This window comes from Osmerus eperlanus, chromosome 23 (genome assembly GCF_963692335.1).
Source record: "Osmerus eperlanus chromosome 23, fOsmEpe2.1, whole genome shotgun sequence".
NCBI classification, from domain to species: Eukaryota; Metazoa; Chordata; class Actinopteri; order Osmeriformes; family Osmeridae; genus Osmerus; species Osmerus eperlanus.
The window spans coordinates 6,727,514-6,744,712 of NC_085040.1; the positions used below are offsets into that span (position 1 = coordinate 6,727,514).

At 48.1% G+C, this 17,199-nt stretch overlaps 1 protein-coding gene across 1 annotated transcript in view; it reads left to right on the plus strand.

The window, feature by feature from the left end:
- The window catches only part of LOC134010125 (adhesion G protein-coupled receptor L3-like), a 166,214-nt gene that overhangs the window by 42,920 nt on the left and 106,095 nt on the right, over positions 1 to 17,199 (plus strand). Inside the window, exon 3 of the mRNA XM_062449992.1 lies at positions 3,881 to 4,123. Coding sequence (XP_062305976.1) covers positions 4,069 to 4,123 — 55 coding nt within the window. The 5' untranslated portion in view covers positions 3,881 to 4,068. The remainder of the gene's footprint in view (positions 1 to 3,880; positions 4,124 to 17,199) is intronic.

The following is a 17,199-nucleotide window of genomic DNA, read 5'->3' on the forward strand; positions in this document are numbered from 1 at the left end:
GATTTAGATCAAATAAAGCAAACAAAGTCTCTTGTTATAACAAATTGCGCGTCACATTGCATTGAAGCTACGTCACTTGTAGTCTAAGCTGTGAACTGATCTGTGACATGTTGTTTGTAGGAAGACTAGATGTTCTGCTTGGCAGCAGCAGTACCTGGTTAAGGGCCTGCATGTAGCAGGAACTCAGGTCACCATCTGATTCCCTAAGAACATAAGCCATGATGGAAGACAGCCCTGTCTGCTCAAAGTCTACAGAGATGAACACAAAAACCCTGTCTGGTGGATTGCACAGATTGAGGTTTTTAAATGGGATGTTATGAAGATTTTCCCATTGTGCCCCGCCATTAACAGCCAGTGTTTTCATGTTGTTTTGTTAAACAACGGAATAACAGGTGTTTGAGAAAACACATTTGACCTCATGTCCGCTTCCTTCCACCTGAAGACTTTGGAAGGTGCTAGCTATAAAGGAGGTTGTCAGTATCGTGGTAGCTAAATGTGTTTGATAGTCAAGCAGCATTGAGGGAGACTTGTTTCCTTGTTGAGCTTCACACCGGGCGTGGTTCATTAGGAGTTCATTAATTACCATGCAAACATCCCTTTAGGCTTTGCAAGATCATAGTGACTTGTCAAATATTTTTGCATCCCTTTAAACATCTGCAAACATTCATCGCAACCTGACCGAGTACAACAATTCAACACATTGAGGTTGACATACTTTCATATTTTCAAAAGTAGATATTCTGTAGTTATGTACATATTGAGTAAAGCTCACCAGATATTACTTTAGCAGATCAATACCAAATCCATTACAACTGACCGATGGGCTATCACTGTTGCGTTCTATTCCCCTGTCCATCTCCCAGACACATCTGCCTGGTGGATGAAAAGGCAATTTTTTTTCTCTGCTCAAGACTTTTCCTGTCCCTTTTTGTCCTCGTTATTCTCCTAACTTCTTTTTCTTTAGACCACATCGTTTGTGTTTTCCCTTCTTGACTAACTTAGCGTCTGGAGGAAGGGAGGGGAAGGGATGGGGGATTTTCCACCAGAAAAACTCAATTAATTAGAACCGTCAGGATTCAACTGGCCCCGTTGGCACTGGCAGCATACTAAAATAAAGACAAACAACAACACTGATTAAAAAGTTTGCAGTTGAGACTCCGAGGATGCAATGAAGTGGACTAATTGAAGTGGTAGATGCAGGCGTCTCATCCAGAGACTGTAGATGTTGAGCGGCTCATCTGAAAGAAAATATGGGGGGGGGGGGGGGGGGGGGGGAGAGGGGAAAAAAAAGCAAAACGAACAAGCAACCTTGAGACGCCAGCAGAGAGAGAGATGCATCATCAAGGCTCCTCCGAAAACGAGAGTTGGCAACTCGTTTTCGAGTTTTTTTGGGTGTTATACTTCCCGGGTGTCGAATCCTGTCCAAATCTCACTCATAAAAGAAGGGAGTGCATTTCGAGACAAGCTCCTCGGTGGTTCTCATTGTCTACACCGCTCCATTTGCACACCTCAGTAGGAAGCAAATGAGCTGCTGTGATAACTACAGTTGGGAGGGGAGCTGTGAGGAGTGCGTGTCATTTCGAGCAGCCCTTTGGAAAAGCAAAGGGCTGCTCGATTGTGTGGCTGCGCGAGTCAAACTCAGCGTCGCTGTGCGCCATTGGGTCGCGCCGCTCTCACACACGACTCCCTCCCTCGCTCGCACGCACGCACACGCGACCCTGAGGTAGAGCGAAGGGGACGTCTGAATGTCTGTGGCTCGTGGTCGTCTCATTGTCCCCCTGTCGGAGCAGCAGCTTCTGTCACTCCCTGGACTAGCTTTCTGTATTTTTTCTGACAGTTTGGGCGCAGAGCTCTGAAGAAAGGGCACATAGCTGAGGTTGATGACAGGGGAAACGGTGATAGGGTTGCCGCCTTGAATATATCAACTGGGCTCATGTGGCTGGTGATCTCTCCTTTCAAGTTGTCTTGGTTTCATCTCGGCATCTGTCCCCAATTCACAGGGCAACGACTTTACCTGACACACGGGATGCATGACTCTGGTTTATTCCACATTATTTCGCTACTTTGACAATTGTCTTGTCAGAACTAGACCTACAAGTCATCATCTTCAGACTTTTAGTTTACTTATGTCTGCAAGTCAGAAGCAATAACCATTTGATATTAGCGTGGTGAGCACAGATTTATTAACCAACCCCCCCCCCCCACACACACACACACACACACACACCCACACACACATACACACACATCCAACCCACACACACATACACACACATCCAACCCACACACCTACACTCTTTTTGTTAGGTCAGGTAAATCCCTACTCAGATAACCCCAGTAATGTCTGCCTTTCACAATCTGATTATTCTAATCTAGTATGGATTTTGGACTGGGATTAACAACTAGATTACGAGATCTGAAAATGTCATGCACCAAAGGAATGCAGATTATGGACAAAAGTGGGGGCACCACAAGACTGATGACAAACGTTTTAGATTGGGATTGAGATTCCGGTAGCAGAGAGGGAAAAATGCAAACATAATCTCATCCCAGTCACTTTTTGATTTTTTTGTTTGTTTGTGATTAAGTTATTTCTTTGCGCATGTTCTTCTGTATTTGCAAATCGACCTTTTTGAAACGTGGTTATCTTTTAGACATTTAGTAATGGGAATATTTTCTATATTTACTGTGCAAAGTGCAGCATAAAGGCCTAATGGGCAAAGATAACACCATTACAAAGGATATAAACATTGTCTGTGGATTATATCCATAATCATTATGCACAGGGATGAAACTGCTGTAGCAGATCAGCATTGATGCTTAGAACATTGTTATAGGCAGCTTATTTTCTAAAACTATCTTAACCTTAATATGTGGAGTTACATTCCATCTATATTCATGTAATCTTTTGAACCTCATCGAATGACACCACATGAAACAGTTACCAACCAAACCATTGTGCTTTCAATTGACATTTTGCATACAGTTTGGACATGTATCGTGTCAAAAAATGGAAATGCCTCAATGTTCCAATCAACACGCTGTACTAGTGTCAGAGCATAGCCTTCCTGTGAGCGCAGCATGGCGTGTGCGCTCTCAATATGCTAATTAGTTAGCAATAGAGCTACGATGATGTAGCCAACCGATGTCATGAGTTCACCATTCGAGGCCTTATCATGCGCTCCAGCAAAGGTCAAGGGGTCAAACGGGCCTGTGCAGACTTGTCTGCGTGCGTGGGAAGCCATTTTGTTGTTCCAGGAACAAGACTAGGCGTTTCACGGCGCACAATGAGCGTTTGTGAGAGCTGGTGTGCTTCCCCCAGCAGGCAAACCGCAAACTGTGAGATTTCCTTTGCACACCCTTTGGAGTGGAGAAATGTCACCCTGTTCTTCTGATCATTCCCATCATCATGATCATTAAGCACTTCCAGAATAGACCTCCACTCCCAGCGTCTTACCAGAGCACTGTGGTGAGCCAGTCACTCGCTATCTATGGGTTGTTGAAACCACAATGAGCGCCAACGCAATCCCATAATGACCTCTGTGGTCTTGGCTGCAGTGTCAACAGTGGGTTGTTGATTGCGCTCATTGCTGCTTTGAATGACCCAGTGATTCAGCAGTGGACTTCTGATCTCCCATGCTGGGAAATCCACAAATGACTGTTCCTCTGACGAAGATGTGAATTTACAACATTTTGGTGAAGTGGCTGTAAAATTGCAAAGTGCTCGTAAAAAAACATCAAACAACCCCCCCCCCCCTGTGTATTTCATGCGTGTACTGTAAATTCACCAGCTCTCGATTTTCAAGTGGCAGAGAAACCGAAACTCCCATTTCTTGCGTGCGACTAAAAAGTCCCGTCTTTTCTCTTCCTCCTCTCCCAGGGTAGGACCGGGGCGGTGACGGGAGCAGAGCGGGACGGCACCAGAGCTTGGGACCGTACCAGGGGGCGCCACCCTGCGGAGAGGAGCCGTCGAGGACAGCACTCGTGTCGGGCGCGCCAGGGAAGTCCTGAGCCCTCGGCCGGACGGATCAGCAGCGGGCGGTGGAGCGAGAGGAGAGAGGGGAGGCCATGTGGACCGCACGCCTGCTCCTCCTCGCCAGCCTGTTTGCGCCAGCAGCTCTGGGTAAGCCGTGCCAAGGGGCCACCAGGGTGGATGAGCTGGGTGGGGGTTGAAGGGTAAAGTGCTTGTGTGTGTGGGTGTGTGTGTGTGTGTGTGCTGAGGTCCTTACTTGGGCCACTATTTAGCCTTCTCATGGAATGTGTGTGTAACTTTCATGACAATAGAGATCACTTCAAACCACTCCCAAAATGAATGACAACGCATAACTTTGTAAATGAGAACATGAAAAACAAAGTGGGTGAAAGAAATCTGACTGGCTCACTGGTCCCAGCGTTTAAATCCATTACAGTCATCAGGAAAATCATCCGAAAAAAAAAAAAATCTGCACTAAAACGCTTTAAACGCCTTTCACAGGCAAAGTAAATTAAGTCATTTAAATGGAGATTAAAAGAGAAATAGGTGGAGGAGTTGAAATGAATAACAGGAAAGCAGGGTCTTGGTAGTGGGAGTCTATGTGGTGGTGGGTGTGTGTGTATGTGTGTGTGTGTGGGGGGGGGGGGTGCAGTGGCCCGTGAAGATGTTAATTTGATACAGCAAAGCCATTAATTTGTAGATTTGCAAGCAAATTGAATATTTTTATATTTATATATATATGATTCTTTTTTTTCACTTTTTTGTCTGAATCTTCGGCTGCATTGCTGATCTCAGCTAATTCTCCCAGCTGGCATCCTTTGTATGATTTCCTCCCCCTTGTCATTGAGGTGGGGTCTGGCCCTAACGATACGTCACGCGTCTGTCTTTATGCCCTGCCCTCATTGATCGTGGTGGACCAGCGACATTATGAAGAGGTTAATTTACTGCTCACCAGCCAGAGAGCTGGAAAGAATAACTGCCAGGACAATAGGTTGCATAATAAACCGCTCCACACCGTAACTCTCCACCAAACAATGGATCGTGAATACAGATGTGGGGAGGAATTGCACCTAAACCTGCTTCATAGGCCGACGCCCACACAACTCGGATGTTATCGCCCTTATTACCCCCCCCGACCTTGACTTAGTTGTGTTTATGCATTGGACGAGATCATTAGCACTCCATCACCTCCCTAAACCAGTGTTGTATTCGTGGGATGTTGGCTTACGTCGGTGAGCATAACAAAAAGCCTGCTTGAGATAGATTTGCTGGGAGAGCCCTCGGGATTGGGTCATATGTTTGAGATCAGCCGTTCGATAGTTTACCAAGGCCCGAAGGAAAATCCTATCTAACACCCTGAGACGAGCCCTTGCACCCAGACAAGCCCCAGATGTTCCAGATGATTCTACGAGGGTGTAAATCTTTGGTGCGGTGAGGGGGGTGTGGGGGGGGGGGATCTCTCCACACTCTCTACCCCCCATGGGCATTTACTGTGTACTCAGGAGGACACTGGCCTACTTTAGGATGGTAATCCTGTTAAGGTCCCTTGTTTCCCCCCACCATCACACACACTCACACATACACACACACACTCCGACACATACACTCACACGATTACACCCACGCAATCAAACATGGGCACAGTAGCACACACCAGCTACACTACGTGATCAGGCATGCTCGTAGACTTTCGCACCCTTCGAAAACCATACACACACACAAACACGCCGAGATCATGAAAGATGCTCAGATCGCTCCCTCACAGCCTCCGCTCACAGCTGGCTAGCGGTCGTAGTGCCCGTGTTTGCACAACTGCCAGAGCCTGTCCACGTTCTACCCATCTGAAGATGGAGGAGAGGAGGGGAAAAAAAGGATGAAAGGCCCCCCGGGGACATGTCCCGCATAGCCAGGCATAGACGAGAACCACGAGAGCTCCCCGGATTAACCCAATGATGGATTCCAACTTTGAGACGATGAAGAGAGGCAGATTGAGCCGGGGGAGTGGGGTGAGAGAGGGGGGAGGTGGGGGAAGGGGTGAAGGACGGTGGAGGGGTGGGGGGGCAGGCAGAAATAGACAAACATGCCAGCGAGACGGGAGTGGGGAGAGTAACAAGCGGAGCCACAAAGCATACGAGAAGGAAGTGCCTTCCCCCCCCGCTGCTGTCGAGTAACGCAGACCCCCCCAAAGAAAAATAAAATAAAAACACCTTCCGAACCAGTGGTACGGCCATTCATCATGTGTTTACGTGCTTGTGAAACACCCAAGGAAGGATTTGATATTTATTCCGTTCCGTGGAATCAAAGGCGGTCTGACAGTAATGGATGACGCCCCGTAGACCACTCCGTAAGACAAGAGGCGGTGTGGGTAGCTGACACATTCTTCATAATAAGAGCCCGACCACATACATCAAAAAATGGAAGCAGATTTAGCCACACTGTGGGATGGGGGGGGGGTGAGGAAGCCAGACGTTCGCCTCGAGCAAAGTGCTCACCATGTGTGTGTGTGTGTGCGTGTGTGTGTGTGTGTGCGTGTGTGCTGCTCAGCACATAACTATGGCAGATAATTGACCATTCTGCCAATTGTACCTGAGGCTCTCTGCAAAAATACACCCACACAAGGGGGAAGGAGGGTTGGGGGGTGAGGGTAGGAACAGACCGCACACACTTTCACACACAAAGACTCGCACTCAGGTCATGCTATCTGCAATTTTCTGTCTCACTAATTCTCTCTCTCTCTCTCTCTCTCTCTCTCTCTCTCTCTCTCTCTCTCTCTCTCTCTCTCTCTACACATGCACTCAAACGCACACCCATGTTCTTACACACATGCACACATGCACACTGACACAAACAAACATAAGACATCATGGAGGCTTCACCTGAACCTCATTAACTCCACCTGTCCATCCCAAATATGCTAATCAAGACCTTGATCCCATTGCTCCAATATAACAGTAAATAGTTTCGTGTCAATCTCAATATTTCCACGCCCGACGCACTCAATTCGTCTCCCTGTTCTGGGGTCTTCTCTCCACTCGCCAGGGCATCCCTTTATTTGCCTAATTTGCCTAATGAATGAAATGATTGGCTTGGTGAGCTCGTGTTTTGAAACAGGGGAACTTCGAGAGGGGCCCACTGGGGGCATGTACAGTTTTGTTGTGATTATATGCTGCGTCAGGAACCGCGCGAAAGTAATAAGCCCGCTTGCTTGTTTTGAGGGGGGCGTCTGTCAATCACCAAATTGCAGAAGTGTATGATTGTGCCCGTAAACACTCTACGTCAATTCAGGGGGTTTATGTGTCGCACAGCTGTTGTTCGTGAGGTGAATTAGAACGACAAAGGAACGAGGACAGACGTCCAACTCAAGTCACAGGTCGAGTGGAGAATCTTGTGGGAGGTCTGAACGCAGCTGGTTGTTGGGAAACGTAGCCCGCGGGAGAAGCGTCGAGTGCGACCACGTTCCTGTTCACATGTACCTGAAGTTCCTGTGCCGGGACATTGGAACATTAGGTTACTCCTTCTTGTCTTCAATGCAGAGAGGCACACAAACGGAACATGCGAAAGTAAGAAAAACGAACGATGAACAAAAACTTGATTGTGTTGTTGAAGAACTATATGGAGTGTTCTCTGTCTCAGTGTGTGAGAAGCTTCTAGAGCAAACAGGCACTTCCTAATACTTTGGGGGGTTTAAAAGTTCAAATGCAACGATGCATTTGATCATAATTCTCAAAGGCAGATAGTTGAAGGCCCTGTTGTGACAAGTATTAATATTTAGTACGATTATTTCCTTTTCTTCCTTCACTCTTTCCCTGGGGCTTTCCACAACAGCTGCCAGTTAGATGCCCTCTTATACCATATCTCTGTTTGCTCAATGCAAATGTTCTTTTTTCTGTTTGGTTCCACTTATTGTCAAAGCATGCAGCCTCATTTCAATAGAATTATTAGCTCAGGATAAAGTAAATGTGCCAAATCCTGGCTCTCTTTTGTATTGTAAATTTAATTCAAATGCTGTAATTCCCCTCGATAAATCTCGCTCGGCATATCGGCACGAGGGTGTTACAGTTTTCTTTTGTCGTCCGCACCTTAAATCCGGGGGGGAGAAAATCAATACCCGCTTCATACTGTACTTACGGCGGAGTCGGTAAAGTGGCTTGTGTTGCTCCGCGGTTGGCCTGGCGCTGCCAAAGTGCTGTCAGGCCCTGGGAACCTGGACGGAACAAATGGTGGCAACATTAAGCGAGAACCTGGGGGGGGGGGGGGGGGGGGGGGCTTGGTGTCGTTCGCGCTCGTGGGGTCAAACATGCCCGCAAGTTTTATAGGCGTTCAAACAGAAGCCCCGCGTATATCTTCGAAAGGAATGAATTAGGACCCCTTACCCCCCCCCCCCCCTACCCCTTCCCTCCTCCATCCTGGCTTCCATGGCATAATTCAGTAAGCGGCGAACGATGCCATTTAAAGTGGACTCCGGGCGGGTGGAGAGGCTTTTAATGAGGACGGATATTGACAGGGAGGTCAAGTGGCGGTGGATGTTAGTTTACATTAGGAGCTCTAATGTGTGTGTGTGGCGCCTGGCGGGCTGGGGCTGGAGAAATATCACCGACTGACACCCCCTCCAGAAGGAGCTGCGTTCGGCCCTGCCGAAAGTGGAATCTTAGCGGAAAAAACTCCGGAACGGCCTTTGGCCTCGCATCTACGAGTGGGCGGTTAAGCGAGGGTCCAAAAATACGCCGCGAAGGAGACGGCCCTTAAAGCCGTGCTTTAACCCCCCCCCCCCCCCCCCCATCAATTATTCACTTCCCTTTTACACACTGTGAAATATAAACGGATTAAGGAGCGTCGATTGATCCCATGCCAAGAGCCGTAATGGATGCACATATAGCGTCATGTTCTTTTACATGTCAGGGTAAGCTACATGTTACAAGCTATACTGGGGGGCTAGAGAGGAGGCAGGCCGCGCTGCATGATGAAACCGGCGTGGGTGATGTAAATCCCGGGCGCTGTGCAGGATTGCTTGTGTCAGCTCTCTGTCAGAGGTACAGCGGAGCGTACGGGCGTGTCGAAGCGGGTGGCCCGGCTGTCCTTCCTCCTTCCGTCCCGCCCCCGTGTCACTGCCACGGGGCTGTGATTGGACCCCCTCCAACCCCTCTCCTGTAATTGCGGTGGCTTATTGCTATATCTGCAGATATGCGCTTCCTATGCAAATTGGACAGAGAGATTTTGCGGACCCGCACGCGCTGGCTTTTTGAAGGAAAAACAAAACGTGGTTCGCGCTGCGTGCTTCGACAGCGCGGTTCACACACCCGCTTCTTGTTTTGACAGAGTCTAGTGGGGGGTTTCCCCCCCCGTAAAAATACAGAAAGAAATCTTCTTCCCTTTGCCGGGTCAGTTCAGGGGGCCTTCCCTTGATGAGCTTGTCGTGTTGTGTTCCGTTGTTGTGGTCTGACACAAGGCTACACGGCTCGTGTTTCAATGCGAGTCACTCTCGGAGCCAATAGACTGCCCTGCCCGGTGACATAACAAACTCTCTGTCCCCCTGGCCACCCGCCGGCCGTTCAAGACCGCTGCCCTTGGTGCGTTCTTTGTTAGCGTAGCACCTTACGGGAATCAAAGGGTCAATGCAAGGACTCAGTGGTTGGAATAAATACACCGGGCCCAGGCAGACCTACAAACATGAACTTTATTTGATCAACGGGTCACTAATTCCGAGGTATGCTGTTAGGAGTAGGGTGTGTGGCATGCAGGGAGAGTCTGCATTTAACGTCAATAAGAGTCAATGATACCAGCTAGTAGATACAGACCTTGACTCTGACCGCCGAAATACTGTAGAACTGATCCGTGATCTGCTGTTGGACTTTCCATATGCTCCGTTTGTATGTCGCTTTGGGTGACGGCGTCTGCCACATGAATGCAATGTCATGTGAAATGGAATGAATTGAGCCCGAGTGCTGTTGGCAGTATAATGCTGCCCCCACAGCGGGGGGTTGGTCGACTGAAGAACAACCGCGCAGATATCACCTTGCTGTGGCTGGGAAAACAATACCGCCCAATGCTCTATTTTGCCTCACGATGAGAGAAGAAAGGGGATTAATCACTTATCAGCATATCCAAAGTGTTTCCCCCCCTTCTGCCTCCGTCTCGCTATCTCTTTCATTTCCTCCCTGTCTCTCTCGCTCGTTCCCTCTTTTGTTCTATCGCTCCCTCATTCACGCATGGCAATTCACAACTTGAGTTTAGAAAGTGAATTTGACTAAAAAGACAAAAGGATCTAATTACGTTTACCTAATACTACATTCGGGTGCAAATGAGGATGGTCCAACTATAAGGAGAGGTACACTGCCCCCCACCCCCCCTCCTCCTCCTCTTCCTCTCTTTTTCCTGCAGTACGGGCAACCAAGCTTCTAGAGTGCCCCCCCCTCCCACACACACACGTGAATCAATACAAAGTATTGTAAAGTCGGCATTCATGCCGAAGCTGGGATCAAATGTTACAGTTGAGCAGATTAGCCTAGCCAGACCTTGAGGATAAGAGAGAGAGAGAGAGGAAGGGAGGGACGGAGGGAGGGAGAACAAGAGGGAGGGAGGGACGGAGGGAGGGAGGGGATACTGGAGATGGCCTTCGATGTGGCACACTGGCCTCCATGGGAATTCAATACAGCCATTGACAAAAGAAGGGCTCCATTGTTGAGGCATTCGGCCTCCTTTGGGAAGCCGGTCAGCCCGTTCCATTTCCTTATTAATTGTGCTCGAGGAAGAAAGAAAAAGAGAGAGAGAGAGAGGGAGTGATGGAGATAAAAGAGAGGAGATAGAAGGCTGTATATTTTGGTCCTCCTGCGTTATGTTTGAAATTGTGTCAGGGTCAAGCCGATGCAGGATAAAATCCTATCTTGAATGGCAAGTGTTATCTGGGATGTGTGAATCCACACACACACACACACCCACACACAAAAACACACGCAGACACAAGCGCATCCGCAAAACACACACACACAAGCACATCCGCAACGCACACACTCCTCTCACACCAGCCTCCTCCTCTCCAGAAATATGCAAGCTTTGAGGTCACGGCTTGCCCTCAATCTGGCATGGAGGCCGTCACTGCCATGGATGGATTGTCAATTTGGTGGAGTGATGGATCACCCCCTGAAGTCACCTCCCACTGTCCTCCCATGAGCTGCCTGGAGCTGATCCTGGGCCAGGACAAACCCGTGGGAGGTCCCAGACATGATAGGAATGAACACTTTCTCCCCCACCTCGTACCCCACACACACACACGCACACACACACACACGCACACACACACACAAGTGCACACATGTACACATGTGCACACATCTCTTTTTTTTTTTCTTTTTTTTTTTACGACATTGCACACGCCCACACACAAAATCACACACCAAGGGCCACATGCCACGGAAGATTAAAAAGACAATATATTATGGCTATTTGGACCGCTCAATAAGGCTATCCTGTGAGAGGTCATTTTTCTTTCTTATTACCCTTCACTTTAGGCTTTCCCATGGCATTATTCATGTCTACAAATGGATTCCAGAGAGCTATGACTTCTGTTTACTTTTGACTGTTTTGTGAGATTGCCAGATCTGCTCTATCACCCCCCTCCCCCTTTCCTCAAACTGCCTCCATTTTGGTATCAGTGCTGTGTTCTTTCTTATTTAAATGTCGGGGCAGGGTCCAGTGAAAGAAGTCCACACCTAGCTATTAGGGTGCTCTTTAATGTTCCTCCTCAAACCCTAAGTAGATTCCCCCTTGTGATAGGGTGGACGAGACGCTACAAAAGAGAGCCTGTGTCGAGTGAGAAATATTGCAGGTGCACATTCCCCAGTGTCGCCCCCTCTCTCACACAAACACACACACACACGACTTTCACCGTTCTCACTCCGGTACGTGCACACACACACACACACACACACACCTCTCTCCGTGATCACTGGCCCTTGTTCAGTGGCTGGGGGGACTTGAAGGGGATCATTTTTCCCCGTGTGATAATGCGGCCCTTTCTGCCTCCGCGAGATGGACCGAGGGAGCCGTGAAACGAGAGATGGAGAGGAGGGATGACGGAGGGAGAGAGACGGAGGGAGAGATAGCCGTCGTGGTCTTCGGCGTCCTGTGGCGTCGCGAGACCCATCTTGATGGTTCGGACGTGAACGTACTGTCGGGGGTAGAGACTCCTTAGAGGATGCTGGGAACAACCGCATGATACAAGGCCTCCCCATAGCTCCCAAAGTGAACAAGGCTGGTATTGTAGAGGTATGAATACTCCGGAAGGAAGGCACAGTACATTTGTCGTAGAAAGGGCCCAGGCATACTTGATATCTGTACTAAGGATAGGCAATTCAAAATGCACTCTCTTTTAAACTCGTTGGTTTTTGATTCCTTACTGGTGGTATTGAATATTCTTTGGGCTGCAGTCCTGATATGAACTTCAGAGTCCTTAAAAAGAAAAACCCTTGTCGTTTCGGTTATTTTTCCCAATCCTCAGTTTTTCAGTTCTCTGTTTTGAATTCTGGTAGGTAGTTCCGTTCCAAAGGGTAACTCATTCAGCACAGCGTCACAGCTCATTTGATTAGTTGCCCACACGTTGCCTCATGCATATTCAAAGTCGTCTTGTTTTTCTCCTCGCGTCACCACCGCGATTGCCGGATCTCAGGCGCTCGGGGGGGAGGGGGGGGGAGATGTCGGAGAGAAGCGCGGCGTTCCGGGGCCGAGCGTTGCAACCCTCCCAATCAGACCTGTGGCGTGCCGCCCTAAGTCATTCGTACGCACCCCATGGGATAAGCAGAGCTACTCCACTGTCGCCCCCCACCCCCCTCTTTTTGTCAACCCCCCTCCTCCCATCCTTCGTCATGTCCTGACCTCGCGTCGGCGTGCGACTGACAGGCTCCCGTGGCGTGACTCAGCGACGGTTGTTTGAGAACAGCGAATTAGCTGCTGGCGCAACACCCCCCCCCCCCCCACCCCCACCCTCCCACCCCAAAACACAGGGTCCTCAGTCCCTGGGGGAGACACTTCCGCTCCCCTCCATCACGGCCAGATGGGCGTGCCTCCTCTCCAAGTCTGTGGTGTCACCCTCCCAGGGAGTGGGGAGGAGAGAGGGCTGCGCTAGGTAAGAGCCGGGTATTTTTCCGTGGTGGAGGAAAGGGTGGGGGTGGGGGGGTGGGTGGGTGGCAGGGGGGGTAGCAACATGCTCCACGCAATACACACACGCGCCGCCCACACGTTTTACAGAGCCTCAGGGAGGGAGAGCTTGTGTAAGGAGTGGGGGGAGGAGGGGGAGGGAGGAGGAGGGGCCACACTCCAGTTGCCGTGCGTAGGCTTAATCTGTCCCCATGCATCGTGTGTGTACGGTAATCTGTCTTGAATGGTGCCACCCTGCCCACATCAGCGGAGCTTGGTGAGGAACAGCAGAGTCGTCCCCAGGGCACGTGCTCCCCCCCCCCCTCCCCTCTCCATAGCAACCACACCGTGTTGTCAAGTACCCCGGAGAAATGAGGGAGGCGTATACGAGGGAAGGGCTTTACCTTCTGATCCAGTTGTTATCAACGGTGCCACTTTCGGCTTCAGGGCAACTGAATACCCTCTGCTGTACGTGTAGATGAACACACCTAACTCACTGTTTGTCATAAGAGGTTCATGTGGATGGATGTGGATGCATGTCATGTTATCAATCATATTTATGCTATTTTTACGAACACACACACTCATATTGGGGAACAATTAGTGTACTTACTTTTTGTCTGTCAGTAAAAGTATTCCAGAAACGTGTCTTAGTTTACTTAATTAAAAGGAATATGTACATATGCATTGATTCACTATTTTAATTCGACATTTGAATAATTTCCCTTTCTTCATTATGTAAGTAAACGGTACAGCTTCCAGCTGTAATTTGTATAAATTATGTTATCCTTTGGATGTTATATTGCAGTGTAAAATAATGTTACAAATATGGAATACAGCAACAACTAGAGCTTTACTGAAAGACCGAAAACATAAAAAGAATATTATCTTTTATCTCATCCTAATCTTTTTTATTTTTTTATTTGATAAATCAGAAGTCAAGCCAACACTTTCATGTTTTTTCGCCGGGGTGAAGCACACGTTCAGTATTCATGAAACAGCAGAGGAGCGGTTAGATATGGAACACTTCTCTCTTCGCCTGCAATAAACATCCCCTTTTCCTCATTCCAAACGAGGATATTGCCACATTTGTCTTGCAGAATTTTCCTTTCAGCCTTATCAAACACACACACAAGGGGAGATTTCATTCTGAACCGATTGTCAACCAACCTTTATGTAAAATGTGGAATCCATTCTCTCTCAAGCTCGCTTTCTCTCTCACATGCACTCACACACACACACGCACGCACGCGCACGCACACACACACACACACACACACACACACACACACTCCACCCCCACATCTGCATTTGAACATACCACCAGCTTACTGTAATGTGCAGAGAGAGAAAGAGAGAGTACATGTCTGATAGTCATTTTCCGGCATCGACTGATTGAGGTCAAAATGGATTAAGTGTTTTTTTTTCCCCACTGTTCTCGTATGAGAATCAGGGCCCAATTGCCGTCCAACAATACGACAATGACACCGTCATACAATTGAAGCTCCACACAGCACTTCATTTCACATTAAGGCTGAGCGACACCTTTACGAATGTTGTCGCGACTGCCGGAGGAAAGGCCATTGTACCGACGCCAGCACGACAATCACTGTGCTATTGTGGAAAACGACATTCTTTTCACATTGTCCGCTTGGTTTCCTTTCCATCCCTGTATGCTTAAAAAGTACAAGTGCAAACATACTTACATCATTCCATACTTAATAATGAAAGTCGGTAATAAATATCTAAATATCCAATGATGTTTTGGTATTTTGAGTACACTTGCAATTGTGTAGATAAGGATGAATATAATGGAAATGCATTCAACTCTCATTTAAATTTGATTTAAGGATACTCTTGTTACGTTCGGGTTGTGGCAAGGTGTCTAGGTTGCTGGGCTTGCATCCATGCTGGTTTTTAAAATGTAATGGATTTTAGAGTACCACCGACTACTTTTCCTTAATGTTTTCAGATATTTTGTTGCCATGGTGAAAAAATAAACAAAAAGATCCGGTCCCTTTTTTTGTCTGAACCCCAAACATGGCCAAGAGTGCGTGGACAGCAGTTCAGTTGACGTAAATAACGTGACAAGCATCAATTTCACAGACGATACTCCTGACGCTGTTTGGCGAGTCTTCCTTACTTCACCAGGCTATATTTAGTCCCTACTTCCTGCTTCCTGTGTGCTGTCAGGAGCTGCCATTTGATTTTTGGCAGCGTCAAAGGCAAAGCACAGTGAAGAAAGCCCTTTCTTTCATCCCCTGCAAGGAGAGGCATCTTTTTGTTTCTTTCCTCGACCTCAATTAAACTTTGTGTCACAGCAAGGGCAAGTTGAGTCACGTCGGCTCTGGAGGCATCGCAAGTCTGTGTACGTGTGTGTGTTTGAGTGCACTCTCCGACCACTGTGATTGTGCTTTAAATAAACGTGAACGTGCGTGCACAAGTGCTCTGTGGGTGTCTGTGTATGTTGGCACGGGTGGTGTGACAGGGGGCGAGGGGTGTTCGTTTTGGCCAACAACATCTCCGAAGCAACTGGGAGGCACGGTCGGGGGATTGGTGCAGTGGGGAAGTGTGTGTGTGTGTGTGTGTGGGGGGGGGGGATAGGGAGGGGAGGCCAAACAATGTCCTCATTCCTGGTGGCCTCTAGCCTCATCCCCAGCCTCTAGCCTCACCCAACAGCCTCCGTCTTCAGCCCTGACGGCCTCCGGCGGCCCCCTTGGGCCTGGATTACCGCTACAGCCTCATCTGACAGATGTAGTCATTGACGGTTACAGCAGATTAGCCAATCATTCAAATCTGATTACCTTAAAATGAATCAAATATCTGACAAACTGAGATGGGAAGTTGGGCAAAACAACGATCCATTGTGTTTATAAATATATAAATAGTCTTTTGACTGAATGTGGATTACAAAGGCTGTGCATTGTTTTGCATCACAACATTACTGTGCATACAAAACACCAGAACAATGTTGGTGCAGTGTCAAATTAACACATGACACATACATCAAGTCTGTTTACGCTAAGAGAAAACAAATGGAAAAGCACACGTGCTAGGACGTGTTGGATTTAGACCAACATGAAGAAAGGTACATAGGCCGACACCCTTTTCCTTTCAGCTAAGTCAGATTTGTTGGCTCAGTGTCAGTTTCAATATGGATCAGGTGAACAGAAGCTGCTTAGAATGTTCAACTGGAATGAAATTCAAGTCTAGTTTCCAAGGAGCGGACATGGTTCGGTTGCTCGTAGGGTACTTGGGGTTTAATCTGCGTCGACGTAAAACAAGTACGTACGGCAAAGTGGTCCCACAGATCTTCACAAGCAACTTTCACCCTCTAGTATCCAATCAACTCAAACATCTGGACACTGGGTGAGTTGTTATTAATTCGATGAAGTCGAATTAATTCACTTCACATGTTCACATGTGTGTGAATCTGTAGGGGATGAGGTGTTCCAGTGGCCATTGCTTGGTGGTATGTTGCTTATTGTTCACGATGTCGTCTGTCAATATGTGTTCTTCTAACTTGAATCAGCTTCTTATGGTCAAATTAGCAAGTATATTCTTTCAAAATTCATCCGTGGGCTATATCTAATGTAACTCTCTGATAGTTCCTCTGGAAAAAGATTGGCTAGATCATTAAAACTAGCATGAGTCTTGACTTTATTACATCATTTAATGAAATCACTTAACCGCATCTGCTATAAACATGAGCTAATTACTCTCTCCGCAGTGTGTGTTGAGATTGAATTTAAATTCAGTTTGACGTTGGTTCCTACACTTGCGTCATGACTTAGCTACCACATGCTAATTTGCAGGGGCAATTCCCCCCCCCCCCCCCTGGCAACGACAGGCTGCTTGATTGACAGGTGGGGCGGCCACATGTGTTCACATATCCCCGATCTGTCAACCCCCCCACCCCCCCCCCCCCCACACACACACACACACACGAGCAAGTGGTTTGGTGTGTTGCCAGACCGTGTTTCAGTGAGTGTCAGTTGGAGGCGAGAGAAAACAAATTGCTGTTTACGCCAGCGTGGGGATGACGCTCTCCTCATTCCACCCATTACAGTGGCCGGCACTGATTGAGCTCGGCCACA